Source organism: Bos indicus, chromosome 7 (assembly GCF_029378745.1).
Source record: "Bos indicus isolate NIAB-ARS_2022 breed Sahiwal x Tharparkar chromosome 7, NIAB-ARS_B.indTharparkar_mat_pri_1.0, whole genome shotgun sequence".
Classification (NCBI taxonomy): Eukaryota; Metazoa; Chordata; class Mammalia; order Artiodactyla; family Bovidae; genus Bos; species Bos indicus.
The window spans coordinates 80,249,156-80,271,036 of NC_091766.1; the positions used below are offsets into that span (position 1 = coordinate 80,249,156).

At 51.1% G+C, this 21,881-nt stretch overlaps 1 protein-coding gene across 1 annotated transcript in view; it reads left to right on the top strand.

Annotated features, from left to right (window-relative positions):
* The window catches only part of WWC1 (WW and C2 domain containing 1), a 158,139-nt gene that overhangs the window by 117,591 nt on the left and 18,667 nt on the right, over positions 1 to 21,881 (top strand). Inside the window, exons 10-17 of the mRNA XM_070793974.1 lie at positions 3,188 to 3,277; positions 3,988 to 4,517; positions 8,111 to 8,219; positions 8,568 to 8,648; positions 9,301 to 9,387; positions 10,208 to 10,400; positions 16,356 to 16,508; positions 17,250 to 17,341. Coding sequence (XP_070650075.1) covers positions 3,188 to 3,277; positions 3,988 to 4,517; positions 8,111 to 8,219; positions 8,568 to 8,648; positions 9,301 to 9,387; positions 10,208 to 10,400; positions 16,356 to 16,508; positions 17,250 to 17,341 — 1,335 coding nt within the window. The remainder of the gene's footprint in view (positions 1 to 3,187; positions 3,278 to 3,987; positions 4,518 to 8,110; positions 8,220 to 8,567; positions 8,649 to 9,300; positions 9,388 to 10,207; positions 10,401 to 16,355; positions 16,509 to 17,249; positions 17,342 to 21,881) is intronic.

Consider the following 21,881-nt stretch of genomic DNA (forward strand, 5'->3'; position numbering starts at 1 on the left):
GAAATGGTTGGGTGGTGTCCCCGACTCAATGGACATGAGTTTGAGCGAACTCTGGGATATAGTGAAGGATGGGAAGGCCTGGTATGTTGCAGTCCATGGGATCTCAAAGAGTCATATACGACTTGGCGACTGAACGACAATTGTACTCCTCACCTGCACACAACAGCCTCTCTGTTCAAGGTGGATTTGATTAGGCCAGAAAGAGACACGTCCAGGAACAGCACACCACAGGGTCTGCCAAACCCCAATCAGGAATCGGTGAGAAGCACGGACCTCCCCCCAACACCCCCTCTCCTACCCCCTCTCCTACCCCCTACTCCCACCTCCCTTCCTGTGGACCCTCCCCACCACTGCAGAGAGCTGCAGTGCCTGTTGGGGTGGGATCTCTGCCCCCACCCCAGGGCCTAACTCCCCAGACCTGAGCCACAGCCCAGGCTCTTGCATTTTTAACCAGCGCCCCAGGTGCTGAGCTGCAGCTTGTGGGGATTCCAGCCCCACCCTCTGGGTCCTCTGCGTGCTTCCACGCTTGATGCGTCCTTGGCCTCACAGCATGTGCCGGGCATCACACGCAAACGCCATATGGCTACTGAAGCCATTGCCTCTGGGAGGCAGCCTCAGCACCTGCATGCTGTTACTGGTGGCGACACCCCTGTGCTTAAGAAGTCAAGGCCACCTGGCTCCCAGGCCCCTAAGCCTCCAGTTGGGCCTCCGGGGGGGCCGGAACCTGCGTTTACTTCTAGTGCATGTGCTGTGGTCTCCTCCCAGAGGAGAGGAAAACCGAGGTAGAAATGGTGACCCCCAGCTGTGCCTTGACCCCCCCCCCCCGCCCCCACCCAGCCCAGACCTCACACCCTTTCAAGGTCTTTCTCTTATAGAGGGCCACATTCCACAGTCCTGTCCATTCCATTGAAAACTGGGCTTTTGTTCATTACTGGCTCCATCTGCTGGCCTGCTGTCTGCCCCCACCCCCAGCCCTAGGCAGGACTCTGGAATAACAGCGCCAGGGGTTGAACCGGCCATGAACCATGCCGAGGCCACTACGCCCGCTGTTCCCATGGTCTTTTCTGTACTTCCACAACCCAGCTCCCCAGTGACAGATCCTGCCCGTCTCTCATCACTCTCCAGTTGTGTCTCTGGTCTTCATGGCAGGGCCTGTGTTGGGGTCCTGGGGCGTGTCGGTGGAGGGATGGCATGGTTAGTTTTTCCATGGGAATGAACTCTTTCTCTCAGGCCCCAGGCTGGGTTGGCTGTGCTTTGGGAGCAGTGAGTCAGTCATTCCTCGTCCAGTAGGATGGCATAAGGGGATATGAAGATCCGTCCAGGGAGATAATTTTTTAATTCATTATTTACTTTTTGGCTGTGCTGGGTCTTCACCGCTGCACCCGGGCTTTCTCTAGTTGCAGCGAACAGGGGCTGCTCTTCATTCTGGCTTCTCATGTGGGTGGCTTCTCTTTGCTCTCGTTGCAGAGCACGAGCTGTATCTAGAGACTGGGCTCAGTAGTTGTGGCACATAGACTCGGTTGCTCTGCAGTCCCCTACATTGGTGGGTGGCTTCTTAACCTCTGGGCCACCAGAGGAGTCCCAAGGGAGATTGAACGTCTGGGTCTTTTCAGGAGCTCAAAGGAGCTTTCCCCGTGTCAGCTGGGGAGGAGTCGTCCCTTCAGTGACGCCTTTTCAAACACGTCCATGTTGTGGGCACCGTGCTCGGGGCTGGAGAGTGAGGCACAACTCCTGCCTTACAATCCCCAGCTAGTGAAGCAACTTGGAAACCGCAGTGTGCCAAAAAGTCACCTGGATAGGTAATAATGATGCAGATTCCAGGGAATTCCCTGGTGGACCAATGGTTAGGACTTGGCACTTTCCCTGCTGAGGCCTGGGTTCAATCCCTGGTCAGGGAACTAAGATCCCACATGCTGAGTGGCATGGCCAAAAAAGAAAAAGAAGAGATGCATATTCCTGAGCCCAGGAGTTCCCTGACTGTTCAGTGGTTAGGTCCCCACACTTTCACTACTAAAAGGGTCTGGATTTGATCCCTAGTTGGGGAACTAAAATCCCACAAGCTGCACTGTACCAGCCAAAAAAATAAAAATAAAAACCCAAGGATTTTGCCCTCAGGAAGGGAGTTGCAGAACTGAGCATCGTTGTCAGCAGGCCTGGGTGCAGGCCTTTGTTCCCGGGCTCTGTGATGCTCCATCACACTCACCAGGATCTTCCCCAGGCGCTCTGGAACCATTCTCTCAAGCTCCTTTGCTGACTGCTTCTTGCCTGTTCAGCCTTGAGATGCTGTTTAGACTCAGAGCTTGGTCGTGGACCCTACCTTTTTTTGTCCCCTTTATATTTTGCCCTAAGATGGTGCATTTGTTTGTTAGGGCTGTCAAACCAGCATACTACGCATGGGGTGACTTCAGCAACAAAAATGTATTAAGTATTTCTGCAGAGTCCTGGAAGCCAGAAGTCCAAAGTCAAGGTGTTGGCAGGGTTGTTTTTTCTGAGGCCTCTCTCCTTGGATTCTGGGTCTGCACACGGTCATCTACACATCTTCACGTGGTCTTCTCTCTCTGCGCACCTGTGCGCAGCACAGGAAGGGATGGTTGGGTGGAGTCTTAACTCTGCCACTAACTCTCTAGCTTTAAGTAAACTATTTAGCTCTAAGAGCCTCAGCTTCCCTATGCATAAAGTGAGATAATAAAATTCTTACCAAGAAGGGTTATTGTGCAAATGATTTAAGGCAATATCAGGGCTTCCCTGGTGGCTCCTCAGTGAAGAATCCTCCTGCCAGTGCAGGAGACACAGGTTCAATCCCTAAATCGGGAAGATCCCCTGGAAGAGGAAACGGCAACCCACTCCAGTATTCTTGCCTGAGAAATCCCATGGGCAGAGACACTTGGTAGGCTACAGTCTATGGAGTTGCAGAGTCGGACACAACTTAGTGACTAATGAACAACAACATAAGTTTCCTAGTCAGCCCCTGGTATATAGCAGGCGATGCATATAGCAGTTACTATAACATTGTACATAGAGACCATATCTCTCCAAACATCATAGTATAATGCTCCCAGGATGTTCCTGTGTGTGTGTGTATGTCTGTGGACATCTTCATGAGTATATGCCTGTGGTTCCTCTCTCAGGGAGATGGAGGCTGGATCCCCCAGGGCTTCCCCCTCATGCCTTCTCTCGCTCCCTTCAGGTTGAAGTTAAACAGTAAGAGGAACCAGCTGGTGAGAGAGCTGGAGGAAGCCACCCGGCAGGTTGCGGCCCTGCACTCCCAGCTGAAGAGGTGAGTGGTGGGCAGTGGGGTAAGTGTTCCCCGGGGAATGGCCAGATAGGCTTGAGTGCACAGCAGGTCTATGGATGGTCCAGGGGGGTTTGTGCTGGGACAGATGTGGCCCAGGGCAGGGTCCTTCACCTCCCCAGACCACAGCCTCCTCGGTCCTTCTGACAGCGTGCAGAAGGCCCCAGTCGGGTGCTAGTGAGTCTCGTTCACATCCCTCACCCCTACCACCCAACTTGCACGACACAGAGGGGGTTGGCTTCAGGCCGGGGCCTCGCTGGGCAGAGTGGCCAGAATTTTATCACATTTTGTTTTCATCAGATATTTTTATCAGTTGACAGGGCTTTTCAAGTTACACTTAGGATATAAAGGCTCCTTTTGAAGATAACTATGTTAATGTTTAAAAAGTGAGTTGATTTGGAGAAAAATATTAAGCCTCATTACTTGGCATTGGATTCAAATATGGAAAAATAGGAAAATGGAGTGCAGCTGGTGGAGGTTTGAGAAACAGGAGGAAGTGGACTCAGAAGGCAGCTGGGTTGGGTTCGAATCCCAACTCTGCCGGCCTTCTCCGGATATCCCCTTCAGTGAAGCAGGGGTGCACGGTCTGCCCTGGGCACCATCGGGGGTCCAGTGAAACAGTGTGTCCTGAGTGCTTTCCGGGGGAGCTTTCAGGAGGCCCACCCGCTCAGTGTCCTCTACTCCCCCCGCTCCAGCCTCTCCGGCAGCATGCAGAGCCTGTCCTCCGGCAGCAGTCCGGGGTCCCTCACGTCCAGCCGGGGCTCCCTGGCCGCCTCCAGCCTGGACTCCTCCGCCTCGGCCAGCTTCACCGACCTCTACTATGACCCGTTCGAGCAGCTGGACTCGGAGCTGCAGAACAAGGTGGAATTCCTGCTCCTGGAGGGGGCCACAGGCTTCCGGCCCTCTGGCTGCATCACCACCATCCACGAGGACGAAGTGGCCAAGACCCAGAAGGCGGAGGGGGGCGGCCGCCTGCAAGCCCTGCGCTCCCTCTCGGGCACCCCCAAGTCCATGACCTCCCTGTCCCCCCGCTCCTCGCTCTCCTCCCCGTCCCCGCCCTGCTCGCCTCTCATCGCTGACCTGGCTGGGGAAGCCTTCCTGAGCAACCTGGAGTTTGAAGACCCCGAGCTGAGTGCCGCTCTGTGTGAGCTGAGCCTCGGTAGCAGCATGCGGGAGAGGTACCGGCTGGAGGAACCCGGCCCGGAAGGCAAGCCGCTGGGCCAAGGTAGAGAGCACCGCATCCCAGGAGGGAGGGAGGTGGGGCTGTGGTCAGGACCGAGTTCTGACCTCAGTGATAATTGTGACAGTTACGGGCAACAGTTACTGCTTTCTATCTACCAGATCTGTACACGGTGTATCGATTTATTCATTCATTCAGTAGGTATTTATTACGTGTTTACTGTCATCTAGACCCTGAGCAATGGCACCCCACTCCAGTACTCTTGCTTGGAAAATCCCATGGACGGAGGAGCCTGTTAGGCTGCAGTCCATGGGGTCGCTAAGAGTCAGACACGACTGAGCGACTGCACTTTCACTTTTCACTTTCATGCATTGGAGAAGGAAATGGCAACCCACTCCAGTGTTCTTGCCTGGAGAATCCCAGGGACGGGGGAGCCTGGTGGGCTGCCGTCTATGGGGTCGCACAGAGTCGGACATGATTTAGCAGCAGCAGCAGCAGACCCTGAGCAAAGGGTTTTTCCATGGTGGGTTCATTCATGCAACAGATACTAAGTACCTATGGAAACTTTGTCTTAATGGGTGGATATGGATTCATTCATTCTTTCATTGGACAGATAGGCCATGTGGGTTAGTTAGAGGATACAGTGTGGAGGACAGATAAGATCCTGGTTGCATGAAGCCTGCATGCAAAGGAAGGCACAAATAATAACTGTAAAAGCAGATCAGGGGAAAGCACTTAGGAGGAGAATAAAACAGGGTGTGATGGAGCCTTTCAGGTTGGAGTGGGGCTGCCATTTCAGGCTGGGTGGTGAAGGAAGGCAACATTTCAACTGTGACTTGAACAGTGAGAAAGAGCCAGCCTTGAGAGAAGCAAGAGCAAAGTGTCTGAGGCTGAAACAGGGGCTGCAAGAAAGACCAAAGGTCGGGGGTCACCAACAAGGCAGAGAATCAGGCAGAGAACAAATTGTGTAAGGTAAGGAGTTTACATTTTATGCTAGTTGCAGCAAGGATCCATGTGATTGAAGCCAGGGAATGACAAAAGATCACTCCTGTTATGAGGTCAAAAAGGGCATTGTAGTCTAGACTGAGATTCAGGTCAGAAGCTTCAAAGTAAAAGATGATGCCAATAATGACAGCCAAGGCTTATTAGAAAAATTTTCATCTGTAACAGCAACCACATAATAAATTATAATGGTGAATATTTATTGGGGTGCATTGATGTGGTGAGCAATGCGCTTGATATGGTGAAATAGGCTACTTCTAATATACCCATTTCCAGAGAAGGCAATGGCAACCCATTCCAGTACTCTTGCCTGGAAAATCCCATGGACAGAGGGGCCTGGTGGGCTGCAGTCCATGGGGTCGCTAGGAGTCAGACACGACTAAGCGACTTCACTTTCACTTTTCACTGTCATGCGTTGGGGAAGGAAATGGCAACCCACTCCAACGTTCTTGCCTGGAGAATCCCAGGGACGGGGGAGCCTGGTGGGCTGCCGTCTATGGGGTTGCACAGAGTCGGACACGACTGAAGCGACTTAGCAGCAGCAGCAGCAGCAGCAGCAGCAGCATTATACCCATTTCACAGATGGAAAGACAGAGGCTCAGAGAGGTGCTATCACTTGCCAACAGGTGGGGAAGCGGGAACTGGAATCTGGGTTTTTCTGACCCCAGTGCCCAACCTCTTTATCACCGTGGTCCCCTTAGGACATGAGGCAGCTCTGTGTATTTATTCCTAAGATACCCCTGATGCTCACTGACCCCATCTCACATATGAAAGTCAGGACTGAACAGGATAATTTATTAAGTTCAGGTGTACAAGATACAGGCACTGTTGCACATACTGATTCATGTAAACCTCAAAACAACACTATGAGGTGGGTGTTGATTTTATCCTCATCTTACAGACTGAAAGGCGTGAGACTCGGTGAGGTTAAGTGACTTGTCTGAGGTCAGCGTCACTGCGGTAAGGCAGGACAGTCAGGACTGGCCTCAGGACCACCTAGTTGGCAAAGGTCTGCTTCTGACTCCCATGAAGCCAGCTAGAATCTCAACCACTCTCAGCTCCAGGAATGGGGGCAGGGGCAGCTGCAGCACCCAGAAATATCAGTTCCTTCGATTACAAGGGCCACTGGGAGCAAGGGAGAAGCAACACGATTTCCTGGTTAATTAAAGGCTCTGCTGGGTGCATGCCAGCCACTTCCTTAGAAGAAGAGCCGGGAGATCCCTGGGGCTCCCTCATCAGGAAGGCAGTCTTGCCGAGTCCTCTCAAACAAAAATAAAAACAGGCTTCCTACTGCAGCAGGTGGAAAGCTTCAGAAAATTGTTCCCTGGAGAGGAGGGGTTGCAGGCGGAACCTCTAATGAGGCTCAAGAAGGGTTCCCGGTGCTCCCTGTCTAAGGGCTGTGATCAGCTGGATCAGGGATGCTGGGACTCCAGTGGGGTGTGGGGAGCAACCCCTCCCCTACCTCCCAGCCCACCTCACCCCCACCCCACAGCGTCAGTGCAGCTTGGGAGCCAGGGACCGCTCACGTCCCAGGCCGGCATTTCTTCATGCCATCTCCAGAAGCCTTGCCAGGCTGAGCTCAGACGCTAAGCAGGTTATGTGATTAGTGCCACTGTTCAGTCAGCAGACAAACTAATCTTCTTAAGTGGTTTTGTGGAGGGTGGAGCGGGGTGGGTCTGAAGGCAGGAGGGCTCCAGGGCTGCAGATGTGGGATGCAGGCTGGGAAAGCCACACCCAGATGGCCCCTTGGCCTCTGCCAGGCTCACGGTCACCATCCCCTAGGCCAGCCAGTGCACCCCCCAACCCCCATCCCCCACCCATGTGCCTGGCACACAGCAGGTGCTCAGAAGTGCTGGCCCTGAGGTTGGAACACCTGAAGCTGTCCTTCTTGTGCTGCGTGGAGGTCAGGCGCTGTCCTGTATCTTGGCAGCTCTGAACTTGGCAGCGGCCCTGGCATACTGTCAGCGCCCATTACTTGGGGAGGGAAGGAATGTGCAGCGTGTGCTGAGTCTGAGTCCCAGGTCACAGACTTCAGAGGGCCTCTGTCAAGGGCAGGGGAGATGAGCTGACTTAGGAGTGCAGTGGGATAGGCAAGTAGGAGAGCCAGTGCTTAAATCCTTCTTCCCCTTCTTGTCCTCCCGCAAGGGCCCAGGGTCTGTGTTACTGTCCCAAGTGTGTAGGAATTGATCTGGAAGGCATCACTGTAGTGATGGGAATGGTAGTCATAGTAACTAAGGATAGCAGTACAGGTTTCTAGGGCCCTTCCCCTGCCCCAGTCTCTATACTAAAGATTTCTCTATATCATCTCCTTGTGTCTTCCCAACAAAGTAGGTGTTATTATCCCCATTTTACAGATAGGGAATGCAGGGCCTAGAGGGAATAAAGCAGCATCCCAGTGTCATAAAGCAGTGTGTGATTTGAACCCAGGTGGTTTGCCTGTGGAGTCTGAGATGTTAGACACAGACTCCTCTGCCACCCTTTCCTTCACCCCAAAACACACAGGACCTTGCTGTAAAGGTCAGAGATAGTAGGATTTTGGTGGGACCATCTTAAAACAACAGGGGATCCACAGTACATGTTGGGATGACAGTGTCCTGATTTCTGAAGCCCGCCTTTCCCCCCCTCTCTTCCTCCAGCTGTGAATATGGCTCAGGGGTGCGGCCTGAAAGTGGCCTGTGTGTCTGCCGCCGTGTCAGATGAATCCGTGGCCGGGGACAGTGGTGTGTATGAGGCTTCCGTGCAGAGGTGGGTCCCTGAGTCCCGGGCCCCCTGTGGTGTGTGGGAGGAACCCACAGGAGGGTGGGGGGCTAGAGATACTTCACGTCTGGGAGACTGCTGATTTCCCTGAGTGCCGTCAAGGGGCGTGTGGCCCGGGAGCAAGTATTGGGGAAAGAGCAGCCCCCTTGAGAGAGGGATCTAGAGTCGTGTGGGCAGGCACGGTCCCCAGGGAGGCTCAGCAGACCCAAACCTTCCTCCTCAAGAACCTGCTGCTCCCTCCCAGAGAGAACCCTGTCTCTGGAAAATGACTTTGGCCCCAGGTCACTGCAGACCAGCCTGACCCTCTGTCTCTGTCTTCCCCGTGTTGCCTTCCAGGCTGGGTGTCTCGGAAGCCGCTGCTTTCGACAGTGATGAATCAGAAGCAGTGGGTGCCACCCGGGTTCAGGTCGCCCTGAAGTAAGTGGCAGGGAGGGCGGGGCAGAGGGGCGTGGTCTGCACTGGGTCCCCTCCTCCCCCTTCTGCCTCATGTCCAGCATTTACCCTCCTCCAGAACCAGCAGGCCCCGCTGACAGCTGTGGGCTCCTAACTAAAGGTGGGGGTCTCTTTCTATGCCTCCCAGCTCCCCATTTCACAAAAGAGAAAAAAACAAGGTTTGAAGACTTTGTACCTTGCTCAGTGTCACTGAGCTGGGCAGTGGCCAAGCCAGGCAGGGACCAAGACCGCCTGCCTCTTGGTGTGTTTGGTCATCATCATTACTACAGCTTTTGTCTTATAATCTCATCTGGACTGAAGTCAGCCCCTGGGGGGCTACAGCCTAGATTTCCTGTTGTTGCTCATCTCTTGATGGGGAATGGTCTTGATTATTTTTAAATAGGAATTCATTGCCTACATTTAGCTCTCAGGAAATTTTACACAACCTCTGGCTTCACTTTAAAAAATCAGACCGACAGCTCTGGACCTGTGTCCCTGCATGGCTGCAAACACTGGGTCTGTGATCTCCAGCTCACCATGGTCCCAGAGCAGTCAGCATCTCCGTCCGTGATAATTAAAGGAGAGAGAGATAAATGTGTTACCAACAGGTGCTCTGTATGCCCCCTTTTCATTTCAGGTATGATGAGAAGAATAAACAGTTTGCAATATTCATCATCCAGCTGAGCAACCTTTCTGCTTTGTTGCTGCAGCAAGACCAGAAAGTGTGAGTGTGTAGCTGACGGACCGTGTATCATCCTCTTGCCCTGTATGCCCATCCCAGGGGACACTCTCCTTTCTGCCCTGCTCCGACCACGGGCCCCGCTAGACCGCTGTGGGTGGTTACTGCACATGACCATGATGCACAGTGTCAGGGCCGTGAGCGTGGATGCAGGCAGGGCGCCAGACGCGCTCAGTATAAAGAGGAGAGCCCAAGACAGCTTTCCATATGCGTCCTGAGCCCCAACCAGGTGCCAGCACTAAGAATGGGGTGGCGAGCAAACCCCTGTCCTTGTGAACTTGAAGCCTGGTGAAGGAGGAAGTCACGGCCCCTTTTGTCTGCTCTAAGCGCTAGTGTTTCGTGCAGAAAGAGCCAGGCCTGCCTTTCTCAAGAGCCAGTTCCCATCATGATTCAGTGGGCAGGTTGCAATGGGTGTTAACCCTATGGCTAATAATACAGCAGAGACCTGCACCGTTTGCCTCTTGGCTCTGCCTGGTGCAGACGGGTTTATGTTTCGTTGAGCTCATCTGCCTCCGTGCCCCTCCTTTGCTAGACTGTAGGCCTTGAGGGCATCAGTATAAGCTTCTGTCTCTGTGGTCTGCACCTGGCCAGCGCCTGGGGCGTGACATGTGGGAAGGAGGAAGGCAGGCCCGAAAGCAGGCCAAACAGAAGGCAGACGAGATGGGACACATAGGGACTGGGGAAATGACAAACTCTTGTCCTCTGTGGCTTCCTGGGGGATGTGCAACAGCTGTGTAGCCTAAGGCCTGAGCCCCCCGACCCGGGCCCCCCTGACCCTGGCTGTCATGTGTGCCTGCCCCTCTAGGAACATCCGAGCGGCTCTCCTTCCGTGCTCCGAGAGCACCACCTGCCTCTTCCGGACCCGGCCCCTGGATGCCGCGGACACCCTGGTGTTCAATGAGGTGTTCTGGGTGTCCATGTCCTACCCAGCCCTCCACCAGAAGACCTTAAGAGTCGACGTCTGTACCACCGACAGGTGCCAGCTGGAGGAGTGCCTGGTGAGAGCTCTGTCTGTCTGTCCAGCCTTCTGTCCTTCTTGATCCACCTTTGCACTTCAGGGAGAAGGCTTGGGGCAAACACAGCTTGTGGTATCAGCCCAGCTCTTCATGGGTTCTAGGTAGACTTATTGGGAGCAGGGGAGAGAGAGCAGGGAGCTCCTTTATCTGCTGTGGAGTTGCAGGGCCTCATCCCTTCCTTGTGCCTGAAGCTGAGCCACCAGCCTTCCGCATCGTGTGGCCTAAGATGCTTTAATTGTCTCAGTTTCCTTATCTGTAAAACCAGCTCACCATGACTACTTCATAGGTGGTTCTCTGGGGACTGAAGGAAGCGCTAAACCAGTGCCCCTCGAACTTTTGCGTGCACACAAGTTACCTGGTTAAAATGCAGGTTAAATGCAGATTCTGATGCCTCAAGTCTGGGCAGCAAGATTCCGTATTTCTCTCAGGCTCGCAGGCAGTGCCGCTGCTGGTGGTCCCCGTAGCAAGGATGTAAAGGAATGAAGTGTCTGCACACACTGGCTCTCACTGGAAATCAGTTCCCATCACTTTCCTGCTCAGCTGGGGTTCCTAACAGCTTCATTGCCATTTATATTGTTGTTATTATTACTGGCAGTAACGCAACAGCTTGTGTTAATTGGATGCAGTTTATATTGTGGGCTCTGAACTGAACTCCGTACTGGTATTATTTCTGTTGATCTTCCCTACAAATCTTATAAACTAGGTACCATACTATTATACCAGTGGGGAAACTGAGGCACAAAGAACTTTCTCAGGGTTAGAGTAGAGTTAGAACGTAGGCTGATCCACCCATGTCAGACCCTGGAGTTTTCTCTGGGTCAGCACGGTGCTCCCTGGAGGAGCCCAATACATGAGATAGTGACTCAAGAATTTGGCAAGCAGGGTGGGTGCTGCTGAAGGATGGAGCAGAAAGCTTTTCCAAATCCAGCCTCCAAGAAATCCCCCAGTCGCCCGGTGGCTAGGATTCTGGGTTTTCACTGCCATGACCCAGGTTCAATCCCTGACTGGGGAACAGAGATGCATGGCATGCCCAAAAATATACGTCTTTATTTCTATAATATTAATTTCTATTCTAAAGGATAGAATAGAAATTAAATACAAAAAAAAAAAAAAACACCAAATCCAGGCCCCTCCAGTGAAGCGTTTCCTCAGCCCTGAGCATTCCTAAATGAGAAGAGACTCAACCCTGTTTTATCCTCCTAATTGGAGCCCTTTTATTCCTCCTTCCTAATTGAAATCTGGCCATTGCTGGTTGCCATGGCAGCAGCCAAAGTGCTCATCCCACCGTGGCTTGTCTCCATCCACGGCCAGCCGGAAGCCTCCATCTCCCATGTCCCGTGGGGACGTGGAGTGTCAGGCTGTCGTGTTTTGGTGGCTGGTGGAGGCATGGAAGGGAGACGCGTGGAGGAAGGGCTGTCGGCTCCCACATGCTGCCTCCCCGAACTGCTGAGTTGATGGCACCCTGGTCTGTAACCAGGGTGGCACCCTGGTGCCACGTAACCAGCCGGGCAAGAAGAGTAGTACTCATCCTGAGCAGCGTCTGTGTGTCTAGTTCTGGGCTAAGAACTTGAGTGCAGTATCTCATTTAATCCTTACAATGGGGAAGCAATATTAGCATTAGGTCCATTTGGCAGGTAAGGGATCAAGGCCCAGAAAGGCTGGTTAACCAGCTCAGGTCATCCAGTAAGTAGGTAGAGAAGTCTGGATTTGAACACAGATTCCAACTTCCTTATGTCACCATCACACTGTGTGTGTGATCAGTTGTTCAGTCAAGTCCAACTCTTCGACCCCATGGACTGTAGGCTCCTCTGTTCGTGGAATTTCCCAGGCAAGAATACTGGAGTGGGTGGCCCTTTCCTTCTCTAGGGGATCTTTCCACCCAGGTATTGAACCGGTGTCTCCTGCATTGGCAGATGGATTCTTTACCACTGTGCTACCTGGGAGCCATCACACTACCCTACTAGATTATGGGTTTGGATGGAATACGTGTCTTGCCCTCCCCAATATCATGGGCAGCAGTTCCACAGTCACTTTATGGTGGTATCACAGGGTCACAGGCTTTCCAGCCAGGTGCTGGTTGCTCACCCTTCAACTGTGCAGCTTCTGTAAAGGCAGCCCACTGCCCAGGCCCACTCATACCCCAGAGCTAACCATTATAACCTTTCCTTGCTCCTTTTTCACTTTGCCATCCACACTTGGCAAAACCCCAGCCCTGTCAAAGTGAGCTCTCCCCTCCTGTCTGCCCATGCAATTGGAGAAAAACACACACAGCACCAAATTCTCATCCTCTCCTTTCTCCTCACCCTACTCTCCCTCTGCTGAGGCCCTTGCTTTATACCCAATCCTGGAACAGTAGAAGGAACCAGAAGAGAGCCCCCACAGCTGCCCCGCCACAGTTAGCTCTTCTTGCAGGCTCTGTGGTTCCACCTAGAGCTCAGGGTGGGCCCTCCGCACTCCCATCCACGGCCATCTTCGCTCAAGGTCATCTTCACCCTTCTGCTCTGTTTCCAGTTTTCCCTCCTCCACTAGATCGATATACCTCTCCATATATATGCTGTTATTAATCCCATGCTGTAAAAAAAAAAAAATTTTTTTTTTTACCCCATTTCTTCCTCCAGCTACTACATTACTTCTTTTGTTTTCTCTGTAGCAACATATGAACGAGGTGTGTGTTTTCTCTGCATCTCAGATTACGTGGGCTCTGGCCTTCATCATTCCACCAAAAATGTGTTCATCAAGGTCACTGGGGACCTCCTTGTTGCTGAATCCAATGGCCAGCTCTCTCCATCCTCGTGTCTCTTGGCCTGTCTGCAGTGTTTGGCTCAGTTGCTCACTCCATCTTCTTCGACATCCTTTGCCCTGACTTGGCTTCCTGGACCGCTCGCTCTCTTGGCCGCCTTCTCCCATCACTGGCTTCCCTGTCTGTCTGCTCTGTGGATTCTTGCTCATTTCCCTGACCTCTCCCCTTCCAAGGGCCCCAGGGCTCAGGCCTTGCTCTCCTCCCCTTTTCTACTTGCATGCACTGCTTCGTTGATCTTGTCCTATCCCCTGGCTTTTCAATACCATTCCATGTAATAACGCCATCCTGGGCCTCCCCACTCATCTCAGTGCTGTATGTCCACTGTCTCTTCCATCTTTTCTTGCATATCCAGTCAGCATCACCAATCATGTGTCCACAGCACACCCCTCAGCTTTCCTTCCATGTCTTCACTGTCTCAGATGAATGCAACCCCTTCATTCATCCATTGCCCAAGCCAGAGACCACAGGGTTGTCTTGGACCCCTTTCTTCCTCTCATACCCCACATTCAGTCCTTTGGGAACTCCTAGCCCTGCCTTCAGAAGATCTCCAGATTCCAGCCACTTCTCCCATGCTCCTGACCACCACCATCTCTCACCTGATAGTTGCAGAATCCCCTACCAGGCCTCCCTGCTTCTGTTCTTGCCGCCCTTCATCTTTTTCCAACAGTCTCCAGGGTGATCCTATTAAATCGCAGATGAGTCCATCCAGTCCTCTTCTTAAATCCTTAGGAAGGCTTCTGTCTCCACCCAGAGTCAACACCTGGGCCTTTGCCTGCTCTCCCCAGGTCCTCTGAGGTCTGCTCCTTGCCATCTCTCAGATTTGATCCCTGAGACTCTTCCTCCAGCCCCCTTGTGCCCCTTGAATACACCAGCACACCCCCTTCTCCGGCCTTTCTCACTGCCATCCTTTTCAAATGTAATTCTTTCCTCCTGGATGTTGATGGGCAAAAGTCACTCTCTCACTTCATTCTGTTCTTGACCCAGATGTCACCTTCTCCATGAGGACTTCCTTCCACCCTACGTAAAGTCACATTGCCCCCTCCACCCTCTTATCCCCACCTCTGCACTTTGCCTATATCATCTTCTCTGCAGCACTTTATATCACCTAATATTTCTCCATATCATAGGTATTAGGGCGCAAGTTATTTTCACATTTTTATCATCTCTGAAATCAAGATGCAGTGTGTACTAGCTGGCAGGTCATATTCTAATTGGTAACTATTTTTCTTTCTTAGTGATACATGAAATAATAGTACACTCTATAATTGATGGCATCTTAGGCTCTATGGCACCCCACTCCAGTACTGTTGCCTGGAAAATCCCATGGACAGAGGAGCCTGGTAGGCTGCAGTCCATGGGGTCGCTAAGAGTCGAACATGACTGAATGACTTCACTTTCACTTTCCACTTTCATGCATTGGAGAAGGAAATGGCAACCCACTCCAGTGTTCTTGCCTGGAGAATCCCAGGGACGGGGGAGCCTGGTGAGCTGCCGTCTATGGGGTCTCACAGAGTCGGACACGACTGAAGCGACTTAGCAGCAGCAGCAGTAGGCTCTATGAGACACAATATGGAAGTTACTTACTGATTATCTGATTCCCCCAGACTGGAATATAAGCTCAGGAGGGCAGGGATTTTTCTCTGCCTTAAATCCCGCTGTGTTCCCAACACCCAGAACAGTGTCTGACACATAGAGGCAACTGGGCAAATGTGTGTGTGTCAAATAAGTGATTGAATGAATGCGTAGATGCTGTCAAAGTGCATCCAGTTTACTGAGGCAGACCATTCACACCCATGAGGCAGCCCCAAATAGTTGTTGCTGTTGTTGTTCAGTCACTCAGTCGTATCCGACTCTGTGCGACCCCACAGGCTGCAGTACGCCAGGCCTCTCTGTCCCTCACCATCTCCTGGAGCTTGCTCAAACCCATATCCATTGAGTCGGTGATGCCATCCAACCATCCTGTCCTCTGCCATCCCCTTCGCCTCTTGCCTTTAACCTTTCCCAGCTTCAGGGTCTTTAGTAATGATTCGGCTCATCACGTTATGTGACCAAAGTATTGGAGCTTGAGCATCAGTCTTTCCAATGAATATTCAGGATTGATTTCCTTTACAATTGACTGGTTTGATCTCCTTGCAGACCAAGGGATTCTCAAGAGTCTTCTCCAACACCACAGCTCAAAGGCATCACTTCTTCAGCACTCAGCCTTCTTTATGGTCCAACTCTCACATCCATACATGACTACTGGAAAAACCATAGCTTTGACCATACGGACCTTTGTCGTCAAAGTAATATCTCTGTTTTGTAATATGCTGTCTAGGTTTGTCTATAGCTTTTATTCCAAGGAGCAAGAGTCTTGTAGTTTTGTGGCTGCAGTAGACTGTATCTTGTTGGACAACTCTGTACATCAGTACCTAGAAATCTTCCTTATTTTTTGTACATAGCTATGTAATAACCGTGTAGATATAGGTTACAGTCTATTCCCCCAATCTACTGTTGCTAGAGCTTTGAGTTGTTTTCCTTAACATCAGTCTTGGCGATTATCTTTCTGAACTCTAACACCAAGAGAAAAAAACAACATGTGAAACTACCTCAAACTAAAAAGCTTCTGCACAGCAGAACTTTCATTTTCATCAATAAAATGAAAAGGCAACCTACTGAATGGAAGAAAATATTTTCAAATTGTATATCTGATAAAGAGTTAATATCTAAACAGCCCATGAAAGTACAGTGTTAGTCACTCAGTCGTGTCTGACTCTTTTGCGACCCTATGGACTGTAGCCCACCAGGCTCCTCTGTCTATGGGGATTCTCCAGGCAGAATACTGGAGTGGGTGCTCATTCCCTTCTCCAGGGTATCTTCCCAACCCAGAGTTCGAACCTGGGTCTCCCCCCATTGCAGGCAGATTTTTTACCATCTGAGCCATCAGAGAACCCATCCTTAAAATTAATATCTAAATAGATCTTAACCTATACAACTCAGTGAACAAATAAGTCAGTGAATGAGTGAGTTATTAGAAAACAATACCCAGCCATTTCTTCCTCCCAGGATGCTTCTATCTCACCTGGAGTGGTGTTTTATCTACTTTCCCCAGAATACCTTGTCACTCTCTGCTTATGCTTTTTTCCCATCCTCTACAGGGAGGCGCCCAGATCAGCCTGGCTGAGGTCTGCCGGTCTGGCGAGAGGTCGACTCGGTGGTACAACCTCCTGAGCTACAAATACTTGAAGAAACAGAGCCGGGAGCCCAAACCAGTGGGAGCCATGGCCCCCATCCCAGGGCCTGAAAGCACGGTGAGCTGGACCACAGCTTTGCACCTTTCTCCTATAAAAGGCAGCACCTGGTCAGCTGGAAGGAAAAGCCTCTCCCAGAGCTGGAGATGGCTGGACATCAGAGGGGGGTGGGTGTGTGTGTGTGTGTGTGTGTCACTCAGTCACTCACTGTCCGACTCTGTGCGACCCCATGGACTGTAGCCTGCCAGGCTCCTCTGTCCATGGGATTCTCCAGGAAGAATACTGAAGTGGGTTGCCATTCGCTTCTCCAGGGGAATCTTCCCAACTCAGGGCCTGAACCAGGGTCTCCTGCATTGCAGGCAGATTTTTGTACCCTCTGGGCCAGCAGAGAAGCATGGACATCAGAGGTGGAGTAATTATTAGAGAAGAAACTGAGTGTCAGAGATGTTAATTAATTTCCTCAAGTCACACAGTCTTCCTCAGCGTGGACACCATTCAGTGGGACAGTCTCCCTGACTACTTGATGATCTTGCAGCTGTAGACCTGTAATTCTGTCTCATGCAAACACTAAACTCATCTTCCAAATTTTGTCCATGTATACAGAGATTATTTTCAGTAGAATCGTCAGTTAGAAGAACTAGGGACCATATTTCCAGTTGATGTACCCTTACGGCGAGATGCTTGCCCACTCTGGCCTTCAGTTTTACCCTCTGTTCACTGGGAGGGTGATAGGGTCTGATTCCTGCCAGGTGGGGCTCTGCCTGCCTTGCACAGAGGGCTCATCGGCCTTTGTCTCTGCAGGATGCTGTGTCTGCTCTGTTGGAACAGACAGCCGTGGAGCTGGAGAAGAGGCAGGAGGAAAGAAGCAGCACACAGACCCTGGAAGACACCTGGTAAGTGAGGGTGCCCCTGGGAACTCACCTGGCTTGGACCTGAGCCCAGGGATGAGATCCCCAGACAACACAGCAACCAAGAGAAGTGTTCCCCTGTGAAAACGGAGATCCTCTCTCAATGGTTCTCTATAGGCAACAAGGCAGTATATAGTCTGGTAGAGTGTTTCCCAAGTCCCTTCCCAGTTTGTGACTTTATGTTCTAGCAGTTATTCCTACTGGTTCACATGTTAGTGATTATTGTGATGCACTTACATTTATTTTGGTTCAGAAACATTCCTAAGAAGCTTTATATTACTAGAAGTGGAAATAAGCATGAAAGTGATAGTCACTCAGTCGTGTCCAACTCTTTGCGACCCCATGGACTATACAGTTCATGGAATTCTCCAGGCCAGAATACTGGAGTAGGTAGCCCGTTCCCTTCTCCAGGGGATCTTCCCAACCCAGGGATTGAACCCAGGTCTCCCACATTGCAGGCAGATTCTTTACAAGCTGAGCCACAAGGAAGCCCAAGAATACTGGAGTGGGTAGCCTATCCCTTCTCCAGCAAATCTTCCTGACCCAGGAATCGAACTGGGGGTCTCTTGCATTGCAAGCAGAGACCTTACCAACTGAGCCAGAAGGGAAGTGGAAATAAGTATAATTTGCCATAAATTGAAAATTCCTCAGTAAGGAATTGCAATTGGAGAAGAAAATGGCAACCCACTCCAGTGTTCTTGCCTGGAGAATCCCAGGGATGGTGGAGCCTGGGCTGCTGTCTATGGGGTCGCACAGAGTCGGACACAACTGAAGCAATTTAGTAGCAGCAGCAGCAGATAGGAATAGGAAGCAGAAATAACAGGCTTAAACAAGATAGAATTTTACTTCTTTGTTACTTAAAAAAGAAGACTTGGAAAAAGGCAATCCAAGGCTCATCTATCAGCCCCATGATGTTACTGGTAACCCAGGCTCTTTTTCTTATTCTGCTTTGCTGTCCTTACTGTGTGACCTCCATCATCAAGGCTGCTAAGCGCAGAATGGCTGCAGTCACCAGCCATCAGGCAGGCATCAGCAAAGAGGAAAGACAACAGAGTCTCCATGAGTGCCTTTTAACCAACGAGCATTCCTGAACGTCCCACCCAGCAATTTCCACTTGCTTTTCATGGGCTGAGCTTAGCTACTTGGTCTACCCAGTAGCTAAAGGAAGATGGGAAATGAGGTCTCTCAGTTGATATAAAATTCAGGATTCTGTTACTAAGGAAGAATGTAGGAGTGGATATTGAGTAGGTCATGAGCCAAGCCTGCCTTATAAGAGAATTGTGGAAGATTAAATGTAATAAAAATACAACAAGAATATTAAAATCTACCTAGATGTATTGCTTGCCAAGGTTCTAAGACTAAGGTCTCTCCTACTGTTAAAAGTAAGGTCATATATTCTCTACTTCTGTGTCTCTATTTCTGCTTTGCGAATAAGTTCATGTGTATAGACACAGGCGTAGAGAACAAATGCAAGGAAACCAAGGAGGGGAGGGATGGGGGGTGAACTGGGAGATTGGGACTGACGAATATACACTACTGTGTACAGAGTGGATACCTAACGGGAGCCTACTGCATAGCTCAGGGGACTCTACTCAGCGCTCTTTGGTGACCTCGGTAAGAAGGAGACCTGGCGCACTGCAGCCTACGGGGTGGCAAAGAGTCAGACTCGACAGGGTGACTGAACAACAATAGCTGATTCACTTTGCTGTACAGTGGAAACCAACGCAATATTGTAAAGCAACTATACTCCAGTAAAAAAAAAAGTCCATGTGTCAGCAGTGTTAAAGACATGCTGCTGCCAAAGAGAGACTTCCTTCTTGATGTAAACAAGTCTGAAGAAGAAGTGGACAGGACACAGCTTTTCCACTGTGTGATCAGAAACTTTAGTCCCTTGTCTTCCCACAAAAGGTCTCATCACACACTTTAGGAAACAGTGATGTAGACTAGGGTTCAAACCCTAGCTTTATCTTTTTTGGTATAACCTTAGGCAATGCATTTTTTAACTGTTTATTGCAACATCATGCACATTCAGAAAAGCTGATGTGTGTGTCCAGCTCAGTGAATTTTCAGAAGCCAAACTACCCATGCGTCCAAACTGAGGAGCATCACCAGCTCTCCGGAAGCCCACACCACATTTCCTCCGGTCACTGCCCGCCCCCTCAAGAGCAGCCACTGTTACTCAAGAGAGCCAAAAGTCATTCTGACCCTGTCTGATCCTTGGCTCAAACGTGGGGACATCACACTGACTGTGAAGAATCATCAGAAGAGACTGAAGGACCAGCCACTGATGAAGTAAAAGTGCAAAGCTTGTAGTGGACACGCAAGAGACAATAGAGATTCTTATCAGGAAATGGAGGAGGAACACGGCTTAAGTACCAGCTGGAAAGGGAGACATCTCTGAAATGAGCACAGCCTCGGAACCTTGCCATTGGGAGGAAGTGTGTGTTGTTGTGCTTAAGTACATGTGCTCTGAGTCCAGACAGATGTGAATTCACAAAATCTCACTCAGCCAGCTCCTTGTGGGATCCTAGGTCTGGGTGAGGCCTAAGCATCAGTACATTTAAAGCATCCTGGGAGGACTTCTCTGGAGGTCCCAGTGGTTAAGATTCCACCTGCCAATGCAGGGGACATGGGTTCGATCCCTAGTCTGGGAAGATTCCACATGCCCCAGAGCAACTGGGCCTGCGCGCCACAAGTACCAAACCTGCTCTCTGAGCCCACGAGTTGCAACTACTTAAACTTGCACACCCAGAACCTGTGCTCCTCAACAAGAGAGGCCACCACATTGGGAAGCCCATGCACCAAAACGAAGAGTAGCCCTTGCTTGCCACAACTAGAGAAAGCCCGTGCACAGCAACAAAGACCCAGGGCAGGCAAAAATAAATTAATCTGGGGGGGGTGTGGAAAAAAAGCATCCAAGGTAATTCTAAGGTGAAGCCTGGGCTGAGAACCAGGCTCCAAACCCGGTTTCTCCATCTGTGACATAGAGTCATGGTGTATTTTGTAGACTCTGAAAATTATGCATGGTTAGCCCTTAAAACAGACCCTGACCCACGGACAGCACGCAGTGACTCTTCTGTTACAGCCCTAAATTCTACGTTTGGTCTGACAAGAAGTCTCTCCTTAATACCTTTTACTCCAGGGGTCAGCAGGTGTTTTCTGGAAAGGGCCAGATAGTGAATGTCTGCTTCGTGGGCCAGGCAGGTTCTGTTGCTTCCACTCAACTCTGCCATCGTGGTGTGACAGCAGTCACAGACAGTACACACACCAGCCGACCACGCCTCTGTCCTTGCACCTTCATGTACGGACACGGAATCTAAATTTCACATCATTTGCACGTGTCGTGAAATATCACCCTCTTTTTAATTTTTTTTCCCCAGCCATTTAAAAATATAAAAACCATTCACAGCCTGAACCTTGGACTGTCCAGAAACAGGCAGTGGGCTGGATTTGGCCCCTAGGCTGACTCCTTTCTTCCTGTTCTCCTTGACTCTTCCTCCCTGTGATGAAGAATAGGGCCAGGTTCCTGAATTCTTATATGTTCGTTTGCTTTAGGGTTCTCTCTCAACTGTCTCAGTTTCTCTTCTCTGTCCCACCCCCTGTCACTCGCCACTCTCCTTCCCTCCTCTCCCTCCGTGCTTCCTCCTGTCTCCCCACTGCCTCTCCTTCCTCCCCTTCCTCCTTCCCTCCTCCTTCCCCCGTCCCTCTCCTGCCTTTCTCTTCTCCCTTCCTCTTCTCTCTCTCTCCCTCTCCCCCTTCCTTTCTCCCTCTCTTCCCCTCCCTCTGACACTCTGCAAGGTCCCAATGCCGGAAATCGGCCCAGGACCTGTCTTCCAAAACCCTGGCACAAGATCAGTGGTTTTCCACCAGATTCCAAGCTTGTGTTGAGGCTTTTCACACTGTCTCCTAGCAACCACCTTCTGTTCCCTCACCCTTTGTGGCCCCCTCTCTCCCCACCCTTGGCCATTCAAACTTCCCCAGACACTGACTTACAAAGAGGGCTGGGAGTCCCCCCGAGCTGCTGCGGTAGTGGGGTGGCTCCATCTGCAGCCGCCTCCCCCCACACTGGAGGCTTCTTTTGGTCCTGGAATGTTAACTAGCTCTGCTTTGCCCGCTTAGCTCTAGAGTGGAGGGCTCCGCAGACTGGTCTTCTGTTCTCATCTCCTCTCCTCCCTCCGCACCCAAGGCCCAGTGGAGGATGCCTCTGTTGTTCCCTCCTTTCACTGGTTCGGGTTTCTTTAATGCGTATCATCAGACGACTTGATCTTTTTTTAAGATTCAGAAACAAAGCAAAACTCTCAGAGGATTAGAAAATGTAGGAGAATATAGGGGCTTTCCCGGTGGCTCACCGGTAAAGAATCCGCCTGCAATGCAGGAGCTGCAGGAGACGAGGGTTCGATGCCTGGGTCCGGAAGATCCCCTGGAGGAGGAGGAAATGGCAACCCACTCCAATATTCTTGCCTGGTAAATCCTATGGACAGAGGAACTGGCAGGCTACAGTCCATAATGTCGCAGAGAGTTGTAC